The sequence below is a fragment of the Mercenaria mercenaria genome, chromosome 6 (genome assembly GCF_021730395.1).
Source record: "Mercenaria mercenaria strain notata chromosome 6, MADL_Memer_1, whole genome shotgun sequence".
In the NCBI taxonomy this organism is placed as follows: Eukaryota; Metazoa; Mollusca; class Bivalvia; order Venerida; family Veneridae; genus Mercenaria; species Mercenaria mercenaria.
Genome location: NC_069366.1, coordinates 13450483 through 13471102, shown reverse-complemented (window position 1 = coordinate 13471102; position 20620 = coordinate 13450483). Strand labels below are relative to the sequence as shown.

Below are 20620 nucleotides of genomic sequence, written 5' to 3'. Positions count from 1 at the left end.
AGTTGAGGTTTGCGCGACAATTGTCGGGTCAAAAACTTCAAGATTTCGACTTTTCGCGGTAAATTTTTAGCGCGAAAAGTTGAAATTAGATGCTTAATTTCAAGTTTTCGCTTATCATGATAGTAAATTAATAGTTACCCTTGAGTGGCCTGGGAAAATTCAGATCATGAGTTTGGAAGGTCACATATCTAAAACTATAGAAAAAAAATCTCTGGTAATTCTGATGGACGCATGGAGGCACAAAAAGCCAGACAGACATCTCCAAAAAATATCCCTCCACCTTCTGTGGGGGATAACATATTGACACTAGACAGTTTAACCCATCATCATAAGGAAAACACTCTGTATATGTAATGTAAACAACCTATCCAGTAAGGAAAATTAAGCATAACTTTTTCCAAATATCATACCATTACAACATGTATTAAAAGACATCACAATGCTGTGCTATGTTTTGGAGAGATCAAACTCATTTGCAATACTTACATCTGTGACAAATTTATTTTTAGTAACAAGTTAACTATCTATTTTCCATTTTGTGATATCCTTAATGTTACATAATCTAATATCTGCATGCAAGTACAATATACATAACATTATTTGAAACAGTTCTTTCTTCATAAATCTAAATCTGCAAAGTTATGCAGATAGCATGAAGCACAAAATTACATTGTTCACATACGAATAATACATGCTATAATGCACATTTACATATCCAAAAAGAAGACAAATTTCAAAATGAAAATGCACATAAATTTGATAGAACAACCCATTATCATTTTTTCAGTATTAATTTTCCTGTATAAATTTGTTATAAAGTTATTGGATACCTAGAAATACAAACTATTTAAAGTAAATAAGTCTGCATCACAGTCACAGTAATATGCTTGTTGCAGTTTTATTTGAACAACTTCTGTCGACATTTTTTCAGGCCCAGTTTATATCATACATTGCCACAAAGTCACAAGAACTTCCACTTCCAACAAACATGGTGTTCTCACCAAGCGCTACAGACCATGGACACTTCATCACATCTTTTTCTGCGATGATCACTCTACTGGTCACAAAGTCTGGTGAAAGCAGATGTATAGTGTTGTTCCCACTACTGCAGACTATTACAGACCCATCTTCTGTAGTATCCAGTCCACAAGGTCGAACCAGGCTCTGATTCCTGTATACCCCAGTGATTCCCCCCCCCCCAAGTTTAAACGTGTTACAGCATTGTAGTGATAATCAGATACAAAACTATGACAGTCATCTTTACTTATTGTAACCATTGGGCATCCAAAGAGTTTCTCACCATGTGAATTCTTTTCAATATTTCTGAAAATGTGACCTTTCTCGTTAATGATCTGAACTTTTCCAGGCCACTCGAAGGTTACAACTAATTTACCATCACTATAAGCTAAATCTTTACATTTACCATCAACCTTTAAACATGGTCATACTTCAGGTAGACGGTCAGCTATTGATAGGAACACAATTCTTCTCTCCTCTGGGATGGTAACAGCAAGCTGTTTCATTGGCAGTTGGACTAAGCTATGAGGTCTTGAAGAAAATTGTTTACAAAAAGAAATTTTCTTCCGATTTATGTCAACAGTTTTCACATTACAGTTCATGGGATCGACTACTGCAATAGCATCTGGGGCAACACTCGCAATTCCAGTGACATTGCACACTGTTTTGTCAGCTGTCAAACGCACATTTCTATTTCCGGAAGATGTCACAGTCAGGTTTTCATAATCTTTGGTATGGCGTTTGCTTATTCTTGTTTTTGTCATGCTTTCCGATTCTGAAAAAGTTTCCGGTTTATAAAAGAGCTGACCCATTCTTTTGTCAGATATTCCCTTTGATGTAATTGCCAGGTTTGGTTCAAATACAAAGTGTTTGACAGCATTGTCTTGCATCTGATCAATGGTTGAAGTGTATTCTCTCACCAACCTTTCTTCTGCTTTAACTTTTATGAAGAGAACATTCTTTCTGTTTGCTTTTTCTAACGTTGTGAGTGTGTCTAGAAGATTTGCTATGTCAGATTCCAGTTTATCGGAAGCTGTAGCTAGTGAGTCAGATCTGATACTCTCTTCAGCAAACACATCATCTACGTGTTGCTGAAGATCTGCCTCCAAATTATCAAACATGTCATTAATTTCATTTCTGAACTTTTGAATTGCCTCTTTCACTTTTGTTTTGTTGCTCTGTATTTTGTCCATGTTTATTTTTGATTGCACCGATATGTTCTGACAATTTTCTTTTAGTTCCTTGAGCGAACAAAGAAGTTTCTGGTACTAAAGACTTGTTCCAAAGTTCTTGGAAAGATCAGGTATATAGTCTGCCTTGCAGTTCCTGTGATCAATTGTTATACATGCACAACAGCCAAGGATATTGTGATCATGACAGAAATACTCAATTACTTTACCCTCATGTTGTTGACATTGTTCTGTCAGATCATGGGAAGATCGGTGTGTACTATGACTTGGCAGTTTTGGCATTTTTGTTTCATCTAACAGTATGTGGTGTCTACAAGGTGCTGGATTTCTGTGATTTTTGTAACAGTCCTTGCAGAGATATTCGGAACAGTCCTGACAATATCCATGTGCTGGTACTCGTGGACCATCCCTGTCACACGGCTGGCAATAAAGCTCAGGGTCATCCTCCGACCCATACTGTAATGTTACTGAAAGATTTGGTTTTTGCTTTTGTTCCTTAGAATCCACTCTAAGATTACTATCACATGATTGACAGTTAGGGTCAGTATCCTCCTCCGATCCATGTAGTAATGTCGCCGAAAGACCGGGTCTCTGTTTTCGTTCAGATGCATCCATATTTTGTACAATAATACAGATATTCTAACAAGTCATGATTTATAAATTAAACACTTTCTCCAAAATATTAATCATTTAAAGCTTCCTCTGACGGAGGAAAATTTTTTCTGAATTAATACACTCAACTTTGTTGTAAAATGCAAACAGGTTTTTAACAGGGTAATTTAAATTTGTATACAAGTATGTCTAGGGTGTAAAATTCAGTCAGGTATGACTGACTGAAACTGATTCACCAAAGTGGTTTATTTACATTTTGAATTCTTCTCCAATTACATATAAAACAATGTTGAATCAGATACTCCACAGTTTTAATCACTATAAACATGATCAGTTCACCCAGAAGTTACATCCCATCTTCCCAAAGAGTTGCCATTAAATTTTCCAAGTTGGTCTATTACCACTGGGAATATAATTAAATTCTAACTTACAGGCTGAAGCTGATTAAATTAATACTTGTCACTAGTCTGCTATCAGACTATATTTTCTTTCCTCTATTTTTTGGAAAACAAGAGGACCATCATGACCCTAGACTCTCACCTGAACATGACAATTTGACCCGAATTAAACATCAACACACACTGTTGTCATGAAATGCAACTGTTTTGGTATCAACAGATACCCAATTTATGAATATATAAAACACAACACGTGTTACTTGTACCGCATGTATTATCAGACTAAAGCTTCTATATAGAGGGAAGTGCGCCAGAATTATAAACATCATTACGCATGCGCAATACATGAATATTCAGCATGTAACATTCCGTTCGTTTTTTTTTGTTTGTTGTTGTTTTTTTTTTTAAACTTATTTAAACTTTTAACTAGAGTCTCGGGGGTAGTAGATGGTTGGTTTTGATTATAAGTCACTGATTATAAGTAACACTGATTAGCATAACATAATGCTAATTTCTACATTGCAATATAATATTATAATTAAGTTGTTTTAATGTTTTATTCAACTGTTGTTATATTCCATCTAGACACAACAACTGTTTGTTATCAGTTAATGTTTATATCACACAACCCAGTCCTTGTTCGAGAACGCTGCTGGTGGCTTGACTTCTCGACCTCTAGTCGTGACATAATGCTGTGAGGACTTTTTACCTGAAATATTCTGTGGGGTTCTGATTGGGGAATTTTCCACAGGGTCAGTGTGGGAAGGGCTGTGGTGTGATATGTTTATTAATTTGCGGTTCCTGCGGTATTCTGTACCTTCAGGGGTTTGTATTATATATGACCTGTTGTTATGTTTGGAAATAACCTTGGCTGGTTCCCATGTTTTTCCTCGCTGATACACAATATGATCTCCGGGGTTGAGCGGAGGTAAGGTCTTGGTGCCCCTATCATAACAATGTTTTGATTTCTCGCGTGCTTTTTGCATTTTTTCACGGGCGGATTTGATGTCAACTAATTGGGGGTGAGCTGTTCTTTGGTGTTGGGTAGGACAGATCGCAAGCGTCTTGAGTTTAGTAGTTGGGACGGGGAAAGGTTGCAACTCTGGAGGGGTGTATTGCGAAACTCGAGCAGTGCTAGATAAATATCTGTATTTGCCGCTTTTGCTTTACTTTATATTCGTTTCGCGATTTTAACAGACGATTCTGCTAGTCCGTTTGAGTTTGCCATAGTCGGGCTCGAAGTTACATGTTTAAAGTTCCATTCTGCGGCGAACTTTGCAAATTCGTCCGATGTGAATTGTCTAGCGTTGTCTGTTTTGATTTCCACGGGCGCACTTAGTCGGCTAAAGTGTACTTTAAGCCTCCTAATGACGGTTTCACTTGAGATCGTCGGTAAATGGTCAATTTCGATGTGGTGACTGAATGCATCTACTAGGACCATGTATTGTTCGTCGTTAAATGTGAACAAGTCGCACGCGACATTTTGCCATGGAAGCTCAGGAATATCGTGTGGCAACAACGGTTCCTTACTATTGGCTGCACGATATTTTACGCATATTGGGCATGCAAGCACGTACTCTGTTATTTGTTTTGTCATGCCTGGCCAAAACAGGATATCACGTGCACGGTCGACCGATTTCTGGCAACCGAGATGATTCATGTGGACTGCGTTTATCATATCTATATATAACATGTGAATAGTGTGTGTAGGAATTCCTATGCACAGTTGCGGCAAATTAGTCACATCAGACAATATATAACCGCAAACGCAACCAAATCTCTAATCAACTCTCTTGTTACATCACGTTTGGATTATTGCAACTCTCTTCTATATGGAATTCCAAAACGGTCAATGAACAAACTGCAATATGTCCAAAACACGGCAGCTAGAATCGTAACCAGAACATCCAGATACGACCATATAACGCCTGTTCTGCGTGAACTCCATTGGCTTCCTGTGCAATGTAGGGTAGAATACAAAATTATAACACATACATATAAGGCACTCAAAGATCAATCACCAGCTTATGTAGCGAACATGCTAGAAATATATACACCATCCAGAAATCTGAGATCGCAGAATAATGCATTAAAACTAGTGGTGCCCAAATGTCGAACAATACGATTTGGTGACAGGAGCTTTCAGACAGCTGCTGCGAGGTTATGGAATGCCCTCCCATCTGGCATAAGAGAGTGCAAGACCGTGCAAAGTTTCAAAAAAGCGCTAAAGACGCATTATTTCATACAATTCTTTGGCAACTAACATCTCACTGATTACCTGATTTATAATGTAGGTACTTTGCCGGCCAATTAATTAATTTAATTAAGAACTCCAGTGTGACAGAATAATGTGTTTTTTTTTTTCTGTGGGATGTATCATGGATGTTTTCCGGGCCGTTTAGGTAGCGATTGACCCAATCATCCGGGTCGGTTTGCATGCTGTGATGCATTTCGCAGACATCATACTGTTTAATTCTGTCTGTTCAAAATGTAAGATATCTTCTGTTCTATTCTGCTCTGACCTGTGTCTTTGATAGGTCAGTTAATGTTTTATGATATTGTACTTTTGTTTCATGTTTTGATCGGCCTACCTTCCAATTTAAAATGCTTGGTATCTTATTACCGTAATGTAATTTTAATTTCTTCTATAATAGTTCAATTCCCATTTTTTTATTGAACATTATATAAATGTTTTTATGTAAAGCACTTTTGAACGTATTTTTATATGAAAAGAGTGCTATATAAATGTGGTATATAATAATAATAATAATAATATCCGATTGTTGTGATTTCGGGATCACTATTTTTGAACCTCTAAGTATTATGCCATCTTCAACGGCTAACTCGTCCCTATGGTTCCAATAATCCTGCGCGTCTTTACTGCACGTGCTGCGTTCATTAGGCCATCCTTCTAAGATGTACCTCTTTACAGCTTGTAACTGTGTGTCAGTTTCAGTTTCAGAACGGATTTTAGCTACTCTGTCTTCACTTATTGGAGTGATTTTACGGTATGTACTTGGACATCCATATCCGCGAACATTTCCGGGTACGTTTCCGGTTCATAAATTCTCGACAGGGCGTCACCTATAGGGATGTTCGAGCCTTTCTTATGTACCACTTCTATATCGAAGGGTTGTAATTGCATGAGTATTCTCTGTAGTCGTTGTGGTGATGCACTAAGTTGTTTTTTGAAAATAGAAACGACCGGCATGCAATCACTTTCAACGGTGGTGCGTTTACCATATATGTATTGTTTGAATTTAAGGCAACCGAACAAAATGGCTGTAGCTTCTTTTTCGATCTGGCTCCAGGACACCTGGTTTGCAGACAGCGTTTTTGACCCATATGCGATCGGTTGACCCTCCTGAAGGCATACTGCACCTACGCCCCTGGATGAGCTGTCAACCTGGAGTGTGACTGGTTTTGTAGGATCAAAGTACCTTAGAACAGGTGCTTGTGTAATCACTTGTTTAACTTGGTTAAACGATTTCGTTTGTTCGTCGCCCCAAACATAGTCTACGTCTTTTTTGAGTAATGCACGTAAAGGACTCGTTACGTCAGATAGATTTTTCGCATACTGACTCAAGTATGTAACTAATCCTAGAAAAACTTCCAGCTCTTGTCGCGATTCTGGAGTTTTCATGTTTATGATCGCTGCGATCTTTTCTTTGTCTGCGGTCATGCCCTTATTGCTGATCACGTGACCGAAATATGTTACTTCGGTTTGACCGATAACAAGTTTTTCTGGATTGAACTTTAACCCTTTTTCACGCGCTCGTATGAGCAGACGTCGTAAATTTGCATCGTGCTCTGCTTTGGAGTTTCCCCAGCAGAGAACATCGTCAACGATGGATGCAACGCCCGATAGTCCCTCTAGTATTTCATCCATTTTCCTATTGAAAATATCTTGGGATGAACGGAGACCCATTGGCAATCTATTGTATTTGTATCTACCGAAAGGCGTCGCGAAAGTTGTGAGAAGCGATGATTTCTCTGATAAATGACACGAATAATAGCCTTTTGTGGCATCTAGCACGCTGAAGTATTTTGCGCCATGTAATTTTGACGTTATATCTGTCAATGTACGCAAGGGGTAGTAAGGTCTTTCTATAGAGTCATTCAACACTTTTGGGTCTATACAAAGGCGGAGTTTATCAGACGAGCGTTTCTCTACGCAGACTAATGCGTTCACCCAGTCAGTGGGCTCTGTGACCTTGGAAATAATACCTTGACTTTCCATTGACTGTAGTTCGTCTTTAAGTTTATCTTGTAGTGCAAATGGGATTTTCCTAACGGGGCACACAATGGGGTCGGCATTTTCCTTGAGCTCAATTGAGCATTTCCCCTCAAAGGTCCCAATCCCTTGAAATACGTCATTGAATTCAGACAAAATAGCAGATTTGTCTGGGCTCTGTTTCTCAATTGCATAGGTTAGTTTTATTAATCCTAACTCAGACGCAGACTGGGGGTTTATTAGTGCGGGGGCGTTGACTTGATCAACTATGTAGAACTCAGCATGTGTACGTGTTTCTTTGTATGAACACTGCATCCGTACTTTCCCTAGAACGGTTAGCTGGTTTCCTGTGAAAGAGGTCAATTTGGAGTCAGGGGGTGACAAGGGGTAATGAAGGTCAGTTTGTTGGAATACTTGGGAAGGGAGAATATTTACTTGGCTGCCTGTATCAATCTTAGCCTTGAATTTGGTATCGTTTTTGCCAACAGAAATTTGAACAACAGCATTGTCAGGTCGAGAAGAAAGACTACTTACAGTGTGTACGAAAAATTCCGAATCACTCGAGTCACTTTCACAATATTCCTCATTTTCAACGTAATTTACATGTTTGATGTATGTTTTGCACATTTTTGCAAAATGATTGTATTTAGAGCATTTGTTGCAAGTTTGTTCCCAAGCTACACAGTCTTCTCGCCTCTTGTGTTTCTTTTCCCCACACCTGGAGCACTGGTCGTCGGGATGTTCACGTTTCTCGGGCTTTTTCCTTCGTCTCCATCCAGTGTTGCTCTGGCTTCCGTACTGGGGCTCGGACCGTTTTCCAATGGGTTTCTGCTTACGAACCCAGTCAACGTCCAATTCGTTTTCTTTCTTTTTCATTTCCTGTAGTTGTTTTCTGTTGAACTCGTATGATTGTACAATTTGTATAGCATCTTCTTTTGTCAAGTTCTTGCCCTTCGCGAGCAATTTCTCTCTGACTTTTTCAGAGGAGCATCCGAATGCAATCCTATCTCGGATCATTTCGTCCGTGCGGTCTATCGTGCCAAAATCACAGTCTTTCGCGATTATGGTTAATCTTGCTATGTATTCATCTATTGGCTCGCTGTTCTGTGTTTCACGGTAAAATTTGTAACGTGCAAACACGGGGTTGGCCTTGGGTTCACAGAACTCTTTGTATTTTGTAAATATTGTTTTAGCTACTTTGTTTTGTTCGTCCGTTAAATTCCACGAGGAGTGTATTGTTCTTCCTCTGTCTCCAATCCAAACTAAAATATATGCACATTGTTCTTTTCCGGTACTTCCCTTAAGGGGACCGTCAAACATTAATTTACAATGTTTCTCGAATTTATTCCATGCGTCTGGTAAGTTGCTCGATTCCCAGTCCATAGTTGGATAAGGTACACCTTTTAAATCCATTTTTTTCACTAATGTGTATAATGAATTATGAATGAATGAAAAATGTTTTTATCCCAGTTCTGTCACCATGTTTTGGTATCAACAGATACCCAATTTATGAATATATAAAACACAACGCGTGTTACTTGTACCGCATGTATTATCAGACTAAAGCTTCTATATAGAGGGAAGTGCGCCAGAATTATAAACATCATTACGCATGCGCAATACATGAATATTCAACATGTAACAGCAACAAACAACATACATCCTGAATTATGTTAGATATGACCTTTGAAAGAAAGAGGCAGTCAAGTGGAACTATTTGCATAAACTTTAGAAGATGCTACCGATCCATATGTTATTACAATGCGCCCGTCGCCGATTGGTTAAGGTCGCCGACTTCAAATCACTTGCCCCTCATCGATGTAGGTTCGAACCTCACTCGGGGCGTTGAAAGCCATCCAGCTGGCTTACGGAAGGTCAGTGGTTCTACCCAGGTGTCCTCTCGTGATGAAATAATGCACGGAAGGGCACCTGGTGTTTTCCTCCACCATGAAAGATGGAAAAGTCGCCATATGTCCTCTAGTTGGATCGGTGCGACGCACCAACAAAACAAACAAATACTGCAATGCATTTAGTTTTATACACATTTCTGTACATACATGACAGAAAGAGTTGTGTTGTATGTTCCTGTCTTGTGTGTATCTCGTCATATTATGATGAACATGTTTGTGTCGTTATTTGAAGTTTCAAAAAACTGTTTCAGAGGCTTAGAATCGAATGCACACAAATCAAATATGGCCTTAAAATATTTTACTTTTGGTTTGGTTTCTGTTGAGTTTAGCATTACATTGTTATAGGTCCTATGGTGACTTTTCTGGTTTCGGTGGAGGACGACCTCAGGTGCACCTCTTTGCATTACTTCATGCGTGAGCGAGACCCTTGGTAAAACCAACAACCGTCCATGAAGCCTTCATATGCAGGGATTTTTCACCCCAAGCGAGGTTTCTAACCCACAGTAGTGAGAGGGAGGTGATTCGAAGTCAGATTACATGGACTTGGATACCCATCCAAAATACTTTGTATCTTGGGTTAGCAGGTACATGTATATATTAAAACAAGGGGGCCATAATAGCCCTATATCGCTCACCAGAGTTGATCTGGCCTACTGACCTAGTTTTTGAACCAACATGACCCAGTTTCAAACTTGACGTAGAGATCATCAAATCAAACATTCTGACCAAGTTTCATGAAAATAGGGCCTCAACTGTAGCATCAATAGTGTTATTTAACAAGTTTTTCCTTTGATTTGACTGGGTGACCTAGTTTTTGACCCCACATAACCCAGATTCGAACTTGACCTAGAGGGCATCAAAACAAACATTCTGACCAATTCTAATGAGTTTCAAACTTAAACCGCGGACTCTAGAATGTTCACAAGAATTTCCTTTGATCTGGCCTACTGACCTAGTTTTTTACCCCACATGACCCACTTTCAAATTCTACCTAGAAATAATCAAGGCAAACATTCTGACCAAGTTTCATAAAGATAGCTGTGGCCTCTAGAGTGTTAACAAGTTTTTCCTTTTATTTGACTGGGTGACCTAGTTTTTGACCCCACATGACCCAGATAGAGATCAAGACAAACGTACTAATTCTCATGGGTTTCAAACTTAAATTGTGGTCTCTAGAGTGTTAACAAGATTTTCCTTTGATCTGACCGAGTGACCTAGTTTTAGACTCTACATGACCCAGTTTCAAACATGACCTAGAGATCATCAAGAAAAACATTCTGAACTAGAACTGTCACAGGAGTGACGAATACCCCCACAATACGGTCTTGTCACAGAAGAATGGCAACCATAAGAAAGACATGGCCACAAGAAGGTGCAATTTAAATCGAACTTGACCCGTATTTTATGATGTTACACCTTTGTACCAAAATTTATCTAAATCTGTCTGGCCTTCCGTGAGTTATTGTCCGGCAACCATGAGTTACTGAGATATAGTGAAAATGCATCAAAATTGTATATTATGATGTCAAACCTGTGTACCAAAAACATTTAAATCTGTCAAGAGCTGTCACTGGAGTGTTTAATGACTATAATGGTGGATGAATATTGCACAATAGCTTGAGCCTGTGTTACAAAAATATCAAATAATAAGAGAGGTACAGATAAAGTTATCAAAACACTATATAAATATAATTCTAAGCAAAACAGGGGCTTAATTCGGGAAATATTGGTGCAAGAGTTATGCACCTTGTGTCATATGATGTGGGTGATGATGTGGAACAACTACTTCAAGTTTGAATCAAATCCATTTCGTAATAACTAAGATATAGTGAAAATGCATCAAAATTAACCTTAAATTCTAAGTAAAAGGGGGCATAATTCATGAAAAAATGGTGTCAGAGTTATGCACCTTGTGTCACATGATGTGGGTGATAAGGTGGGACATCTATTTTAAGTTTGAATCAAATCCATTTAGTAATAACTGAGATCGAGTGAAAGTTTATCAAAACTTTAACCTGAAATTCTAAGTAAAAAGGAGGGCATAATTTATGAAATATTGGTGCAAGAGTTATGACCTTTGTGTCATACGATATGGATGATGATGTTGAACAACTATTTTAAGTTTTAATCAAATCCATTTAGTAATAAAACCCTTCCAGGCACATAGAAGTTATAGACCAAAAACAAAATATCTAACTTTGACCTTGAATTGTGACCTTGACCTTTGACCATCAGGCATAGGTGACGTGTTCAACACGTCATCTGGTCTTGAGGAATAATAATGTGAAGTTAAATTAAAATCCTTCCAGGCATATAGATTTCGGGACGCGACACGCCAAACTGACTCCTATATAGCCCCCACCAACATGTTTGGTGGAGGTATAACAAGTTTCATAAAGATTGAGTAAAAACTGTGGCCTCTAGTGTTCACAAGTTTTTCCTTTGATTTGTCTGGGTGACCTAGATATTGACCCAGATTTGAACCTGACCTAGAGATCATCAAGACAAACACTTTGACCAAGTTTCATAAAGACTGAGTCACAACTGAGGCCTCTTGTGTTCACAAGCTTTTCCTTTGATCTGGCCTAACGACCTAGCTTTTGAGTCAGCAAGACCCAGTTTCAAACTTGACCTAGAGATCATCAAGACAAACATTTTGATCATGTTTCATAAATATTGGGTCACAACTGTGGCATCTAGTGTTCACAAGGCAAATGTTTCCAGATGCCGGACAATGACTGGTCACAATAGCTCATTGTGAGCACTTCATGCTCTGGTGAGCTAACAAAAAACAATAACCTATGTAGTCTTTTACACTTCTTCTGAACAATTTTTTTTTACTGGTGGTCTATCATGAAAATTCACATGAGAAGGTAATGAACACTTTACATGAACCTAAAAGAAGCATACTGGAGGGGTATTCATTACATTTACCATTTAGCTCTAGAATATATCAAACAAAACAACAAATAACTGAAGTATAATACACATTTTATTATAACAATAGCACAATTAAAACAATGATTCTGTTCATACAACATGAAAGTAACTGCCCTTCAACTCATTCAAACTGGCTTAAACCTGTACCAGTGTATTTTTCAAAAAGAAAAAGAGTAATTATGCAACACTGTTTTCCTAGTAAATAACACTAATGACAGTCATTTACACTTATTTGTTTCAGGTAAATCTTGTCACCAATACTAATGCTGTAAGTTGTGTCATGACCTATCACTATAAGTTTTGTTCTAATAATTAACTGAATAGAGCACTTTTTAAAGCAACAACTGACAAATATTGCACGGCCTACAAATATCTGTCAGAAAAATGTCATTAACAATTGCAAAACTGTTGATAACCTATTTATTTGTCTTTCATGAACGAATGATACTCCTTTTATTTTTTTCACCTTTATTTTGAATTTAATACAACAAAATAATTTTGTTTGATATTCTGATTTCTCATTGTCCTGAATTATCACAGAATCAGGCTAGGACCATTGACTTTACAAAAGCATCTTCCCCAAACTGGTATAAAAACTGACTGGTTATGTACTCTACACATGGTATATTAGGAGAACAAACGTATAATTTGTGTGAATACATTTTTTATCTACACAAGATATCATTTTCCATGTAAGCGACCCTTGTGTACAATATCTAATTAGATTCAAAGATCTAGCAACACCCCATAGTCTGTGGTTGACTGAAGTTCAGTAGAACATGTTGTCACAGTTTATGTCTATCATTGACTCAGTAATAATACGATGCCATCATAATCTTGTATGTTTAACACCAAGCATTATTTATAGTAAGAATTATTTCTGTAAAAAAAAACTAGCTTTTAATTCTTTAATGTCTTTAAGTTTCATTACCATCAAAACACTATTTTACTCTGGTCTTTTTTAGTGTTGAATGTTGGCCAGCCATCACTACGTCTTATATTCATTGTCCCTTGGGATGGTACCCTGAAATTAAAAAGAAGGCAAAACATTTAATCCAAACACTACATAATTATAAACCCTACAGTAACCAAAGAAATATGTAAATAAATCTAGAAATAACAAATCTTAATCCATATAAATTTCCTAGTTGAACTAACACTTTCCTACTGTTGATATATTTAAGTGAAGATTGATTGAGAGCATACAACCTAACCATCACCAAAAATCAATAGTTACATATAAATACACTAACTTTAATAATATCTGGATCAAGAACAAGAGTTTTAAGTACATACAGACAAAGAAGCACATAGATCTCTTTTGCTTTCACCCATCAAAATTTATCATAGTGATACCATATACAAAGATATTTCTGTGTTTTGCATATCTAATATAAAGCTATTCACACTCTAGTGCATATATTGCATTCAAGATTTTTACTGGTATATGAAGGAAATATTATGTTCAAATTTATGCAAGTCATCACAGCCAATTAGGTAAACAAAATCTGTTTCTAACAGTCCTGTAAACAAATCATTCTACTATGTAACAAAGCTTTATGTTGACATAATCATAATTATTAAACACTGGAAAAAGGGCTCCCAAAAATGAACATCCTTCTTACAATACCTAATGCTCTATGACAAGACTGACCCAATGCTAGTCAACAATACCTAATGCTCAAAAACAATATCTTACACTCTTTAACAATATCTTATGCTCTATGACAATACCTAATGCTCAGAAACAATATCTTATGCTCTAACAATACCTAATGCTCTATGACAATACCTAATGCTAGTCAACAATACCTAATGCTCAAAAACAATATCTTATGCTCTAACAATACCTAATGCTCTATGACAATACCTCTATTTTAATGCTTGGCACCAATACCTAATGCTGCGGAACAACACCCCATGCTCTGTTACAATATTTAATGGTCTAATGCCCTGTAACAATAATTATGCTTTACAACAATACTAATGCTCTGTAACAATACCTAATGTTCAGTAACAACGCCTAGTGCTTGTAAGTAATACCTTATGCTCTACAACAACAGCTTATGCTCTACAACAATAGCTTATGCTCTGTAACAATAACAACACCTAATGCTATATAACAATACCTAATGCTCTATAACAATACCTAATGCTCTATAACAATGGCTTATACTCTGTAGCAATACCTTATGCTCTTACAAAACCTAATGTTTGGCAGCAATAACCAATGCTCTGTAGCAATAATGACAATACAACTGACATAAATATTCTTATCACTTGACCCTTTTAGCTCTATATTCAACTAAATTTTGCACACCGGCTATGCTTCACAGATCGGTATAAAAAGCAAAATATAAGAATGAGGACAGACATAACCAGACTCATATTCAGACAGAAATTATGTTAACCCCAAGCGCATACAGAGAAAAGAAAGTAGGTGTGATTTTTATTTTCAAGATATCCTGCATGAAAGACTGAAACTATTTCTTATGTTAAAATAAACACACTAGACATAAAAAGCGACTATTTACATAACAAGATACATACTGAAATCTCAAATACATTTATAAGCAAATTTCAAATATATCTATAAGAAAATTTCAAAAAGACACATCTCAAATAGATCTATGAGCAAATCTCAAATATAGTTCTATAAGCAAATCTCAAATATAGTTCCACAAGCAAATCTCAAAATTAAGGGGACGCATACTTTGAAATTAGAAAAAAGTGGGTGGGGTATTATAAAATTTACCTGCAAAAAAGTACAAGGTTTTGGTAAATGAAATGAATACTGTTTCAACTGTTATAAGTACACAAAGGATTGCTCACTAAAATAAAAATGAGAAAAACTGAAACAAGAAAGTTATTGTTGAATTACATAAGACTTCTTGTGTACATTCAAAGTCAACAATTAAGACTTTTTGGTGCGAAAATAATAGTGCTTCACTTTGTCCAAACATTTATCAATGTCCTACAGATTCTAATTTAAAGAAAGAATGTGAAATAAGTTCACTGTCTTGCTTTTCATTTGGCATATGTGAGCTAAAACACATTATTTAGTTTGTTTACAAAGTAGTGCATAAGAAAAGATACGGTGGTCAAGGAATGCCACATTACAAAACTAAAAGAGTATATTCCCCTTAATACATTAAACATTTATCGTTACAGAAGTCTAGTGGCTTACAATAAAGGCCTAGAAATGTTGCCATTATTAATTTTTAACTTGGTATTCATGAACTACAATGCACTTAAATATCAAAACACATTCAACAAACTTTTGAACTGTATTGTCTTAAAAATCCCAAAAATAAGGTATGAAATTTGGTTGAGAGGTCCAATCAATGTGTATATGTGCAAAAGCATCATTCTAATCTTGTTCACAAAAGTTACTAATAAACAGCAGAATGTCAATGATCAAAACTGGATGAATATACAGTTATCCTCACTTTAATGTCATTTATAATTTGTCCTTGAATTCTCCACCATACTTTTCATAAGTCTGTTTGCACGAGTTGCACGAGAATGCTGTCATTCACGTAAAAAAACGGGGTCAAATAAGTTGTAAATGCAATATCATCTAAACGTAATTAATGGATTATGCAGTTCAAGATAAACTTTATCTCATAACGTAACGAACATGTATAATGTTGTAACAACAACTTTACTTACACTGATTTAAGTAGCAGTCGGTTTATAAGTGACTTTATTGATTCATTTTGTGTTTTGTTATTGTTGTCAAAAAGTATAACGGAAGTGCCTCACAACTGAAGCGGAAACCAGTTTGATGCGCAAAGTAGTCCACTGTAAGTAATATTATTTGACAAATGTCCGCAGAAATTAATAATTTTCTAATATTAAAGACGAATATCTGAATAGGATTCATTATTTGATAAGAAATTATAATCATCGACATGTTTTTTTAAAAATCGTACACGTGCTGACACCTAAGTTGTCTCCCGTAGTTTATTAGAGTTACCTTTCGTCCGGCGCAGTAATACATTTGCAGTGAATCGCCGAGAAGTCGTGGGAAAATTAAAAACCATGTAAACAAACTAAAATTAGCCACCTTTTCAAGATGAATTTCAAGTGATCGATATTATGCATTTAACCCGCCTGACCTGTGTAGCATCTTAGATATCTGTTCTAAGGTATTCATTGTGTAGAATGTCATGTTATGCCCTTGCAATGCTAATCCCACCCTGATTTTTTTGTTTACATTTTTTATCAATGACAAATATGGCGTCCATCCCGAGATGAACAGACGTGGCGTTAAATTTTTACATGTTTAAGCAAACCTGGTGTGTTAGAAAGAAAATCTCATCCCTTCAACATTATTTGGAACACTGTTATTGTAAAAAACCTGTTTTTTCCTTATACAAAAGCTTAATATTTTGTGTTGAATGTACTTTCACAAAGACCTCTGTTTTCCTATTACATTCATAGTACCACATCCTTATCAACAAAATACTGAATATTACAGGTGTCCATCAGTATTATATCAGTTTAGGAATATGTTTTTTATTTTCCCACCATCGATTTCTTGAATATGCACCCCTTCCGCATTGCCATATGAACTGTGAATGTAGCAATATGCGTCCCCTTAATAGTTCTATAAGCAAATCCCAATACATGTATATCTATAAGCAAACCTCAAATATATCTATAAGCAAATCTCAAATAGATCTATAAGCAAATTTCAAAAAGACACACATCTCAAATAGATCTATAAGCAAATCTCAAATGGTTCTATAACCAAATCTCAAATAGTTCTATAAGCAAATCTCAAATACATCTACAAGCATATCTCAAATATCTGCAAATCTAAAACACATCTACAGACAAATCTCAAATACACATAAAAGCAAATCTAATATACATGTACAACAAGCAAATCTTAAATACAATGTTAAATAAATCTAACAAATCTCAAGCCAATCTCAAATGCATCTACATGCAAACCTCACAATCAGCTATAAGCCATCTCAAATATTTCTACAAGCAAATCTCAATTACATCTATAAGCCAATCTCAAATATTTCTACAAGCAAATCTCAATTTCATCTATAAGCCAATGTCAAATACATCTGTAAGCCAATCTCAAATATTTCTACAAGCAAATCTTAAATATATATACAAGCCGAAAGTTGACATGTTTACTGTCCTACAAGCATGAAAGAACAGATAAGCAACAAAGGCAGAAAGTTTTTGTCATTTAAAGCTCTGAGTTTATATCAAGATTCCGCACTACAGATCATATTACCTTAACATGCTCAAAACCTGTAAAGTATTACATTTTGTCATCATATAAATTGGAAAAAAACAAAAACAAACAAACTTTACACCAAATTCCAATCCATCATGTTACAATATATCAATGGAAGTTCCCAGAACTAGAGGACAAAGATGGTCACAAATACCCTCTCTCACTTTAAAAAGCTCTGGTGGAACTATTTCAAAAACTACCCGAGACTTTCATATTATGTTGTTACAGAGCCTATTTTGTACTAATATAAAAAGGATCACTGGGAGAAAAACATGCCCCCTCCCAAGATGGCCTGTTGAAGGAAACTGGATATATAATTTTCAGTTATTGCATAAACTGTTTTCAGCCGAGGATACTGTCCTTGACCTTCGACATAATGACCCCCAAAAATAATGAACAATCTATTGATCACATACAATCATCTTACGAATGTTGGAGGCTGTGGGCAAAAGAATGCTTCAGATATGTATAAAAAGCTATTTTCTGTTTAAAGGTCACTGTGACTTTGACCTTTGAACTTCGGAGGCCACATTTCCATGCATTTATTAGGCATTTTTTCTCTCCAGCTCAATGTGACATTGACCTTAACCCAACTGATCCCCAAAGCAAAATAGGTCATCTATTAATCAAGATCAATTACACAGTACACGTATGTATTCCTTAGCAATTGACTAGAAACCATTTTCAACCTTGAGGTCATTGTGATCTTGACCATTCACCCGACAAATCCCCAAAACACCAAACTGGTCATCTGCTGACCACAGTCAATCATCCTATGATTTTTGACAAGTATATGTTTAAGCATTCTTTAGTTTTTCAGCCAAAACCATTTTCAAACTCGAAGTAACTTTGACCTTGAACTTAGACCTACTGATCCCCAATAACAGTAGAGATCATCTACTGACCACAGGCAATCACCCTATGATGTCTGATGACTGTAGTTTAAGGGTTTTTTTCAATCAGTGAGCAAAAACAGTTTTCCGTTTCAAGGTCAGCTGCCTAGATTTTGACCTACTGACCCCAAAAGCAATACAATTTATCTACTGACAACAGGCAATCATTCTAAGAAATAAGATGACTGTAGCCCTTAGCCTTCTTAAGATACTGAGCCAAAACAATTTTCAGTGTCACAGACATTTTGTGACCTACTAACCAAAGACAATTATTCTATGAGGTTTTATGACTTTTATGAAATTGGCAAATCAAAATAACCCTTTGTTTTCTAAGGAAAATGACAGTCTCTTTTGACAGTTGAGCAGAATAATTTTAAAAGAAATGAAAAGTCTAGGCAAGGATGAGAACTCCTTTCAAAGAATTATCATACTTTCAAGATTAAAGCCACTGAACCAGTTTCCCTCTATGTATTTAGTGGAATGTCTGAATGTTTAAGTAAGACTGCAGTAAAAATTGGTTGCATTACAGAATAGGTTGCATTTCAGAACTGGCTGCGTAACAGATCTGGCTGAATTACAAAAATAGCTTCATAACAAAACCTGATTGCATTGCAGAACTGACTGCATTTTAGAATTAGCTGCATTTCATATTTGCCCAACATTACAGAGTGGTCTGCATTACACAACTGGTTACGTTACAAAATTGGATGCAATATTTTAAACTGCATGCCAAAACAGTGCCTTGTACAGAAAAGAACAAAACAGTACCTATTACAGAAAAGAACAGAAGCAAAATTTTAACAAGGTATCAAATATGCTCTTGTTTTAACAAATTGTCACAGAATAAGTTGGTGATAACTTGAATCAAGTTCAGTTTGAGTTACACCAACATACAATAATTATGTGACCATTTGTACAGACTTACTATTTATGGTCAGTCAACTGCAAAATTTTCCAAAATTGAACAAAAGTTAGAAAACAAGTAGAATGGAGTATTTATATTTCAAGCAAATCAACACAAAACAAATACAAATTTGAGACAAAGAGATATTTGAAATGTATATCAGTGGTTTTCATGCTAACAATAAATACAATTACTGTGAAATCATTTTATTTTATAATTTTCAGAGAAATACTGAAATTTATCAGTGAAATAAAATCGATATTTAACCATTTTAAACAGTAAAAATACCATTTTTATTTTTCACTAGTATGGAACTACACTTCAATGCGAAATTATACGAATTATTAATAATCCATGTTTCCTTTCAAATATTCTTCAATAAAGATTTAGATGTTTATAAATACTAACAGGATCATAAAGATAAACATTCCATTGTAATAATATGTAAAAGAAATCTGAAAATGTCATAGAACTATTTAACAGTTTTTCAACAAAGATACTGTGACGTCAAGACACAATGCACATAACGCTGCCCATTTAAACTAGATATAATCTGATTACCATTAAAACACATACAATATGAAGAAAATTTGCTTGTTTTAGCATAAGAGTGATAAATGCTTCACGAGTGAAAACAATAATTTATACATTTTCACTGGTGGCTTCACCACTCGTGAAAATATTGCATTATGGTGTCAACTTAGTGAAATATATTTCCATCTTACACAGAAACAAACAAATACCCTCTATATCATTCATTGCACACCAATTTTGTAGATTTTGTGGAAATCCAGAAACTAGTATTCTACTAAGAAATTTCATGCCCCAAAAATAAAATGATTTCACACTTCCATCCAATTCAAAGTTACCTTTTGTAATAAGTATATAATTATCATTCATACACCATAAAAAAGAGAACCATGGTAGCCGTAACCATGGTAGCCATACATAGTTTAACTGTAAACTCCACAAAGTCACAAACTTTGTTTTATGTTGGAGTAAAAGATACTCGAGGAAAGTCCACTAAACTGCAAACACAAGATGGAATTCTGCATTTTTACTATTCCAAGGTAATCACATCTCGTTTTATTATTCCAACCTGACCCTTTATCAAAACTGTCTTTGATCTTACGGCTATACACATTCTATCAAGATTTTTTTTTAAGTTTGTGTAGAATAAAACTGCAACCTCTGAGTTAAACATTAAACACCTCACCCATTTAGCTGTCTGTCACCATTATAAATACCAACATGTT

At 35.8% G+C, this 20620-nt stretch overlaps 2 protein-coding genes across 9 annotated transcripts in view; both read right to left on the bottom strand.

Annotated features, from left to right (window-relative positions):
• Window positions 1–2285: 2285 nt before the first annotated feature.
• LOC123550669 (E3 ubiquitin-protein ligase TRIM71-like) lies at window positions 2286–2822 on the bottom strand. Its single transcript, XM_045339094.2, has one exon. The coding sequence runs from the start codon at window positions 2820–2822 to the stop codon at window positions 2286–2288; it is 537 nt and encodes a 178-aa protein (XP_045195029.2).
• Window positions 2823–12335: 9513 nt separating this feature from the next.
• Window positions 12336–20620, bottom strand: part of LOC123549634 (nucleoporin SEH1-like) — a 33637-nt gene continuing 25352 nt past the window's right edge. For 2 of the 8 annotated variants that reach the window (XM_045337872.2, XM_045337875.2), the window contains 3 exons: window positions 19386–19402; window positions 17565–17581; window positions 12336–13325 (listed from right to left, as the gene is read on the bottom strand). In XM_045337872.2, the coding sequence (XP_045193807.1) occupies window positions 19399–19402 (4 nt within the window). In that variant the 3' untranslated portion in view covers window positions 12336–13325; window positions 17565–17581; window positions 19386–19398. The remainder of the gene's footprint in view (window positions 13326–17564; window positions 17582–19385; window positions 19403–20620) is intronic. The other 6 variants (XM_045337871.2, XM_045337874.2, XM_045337869.2 and 3 more) reach the window with 3 other exon arrangements.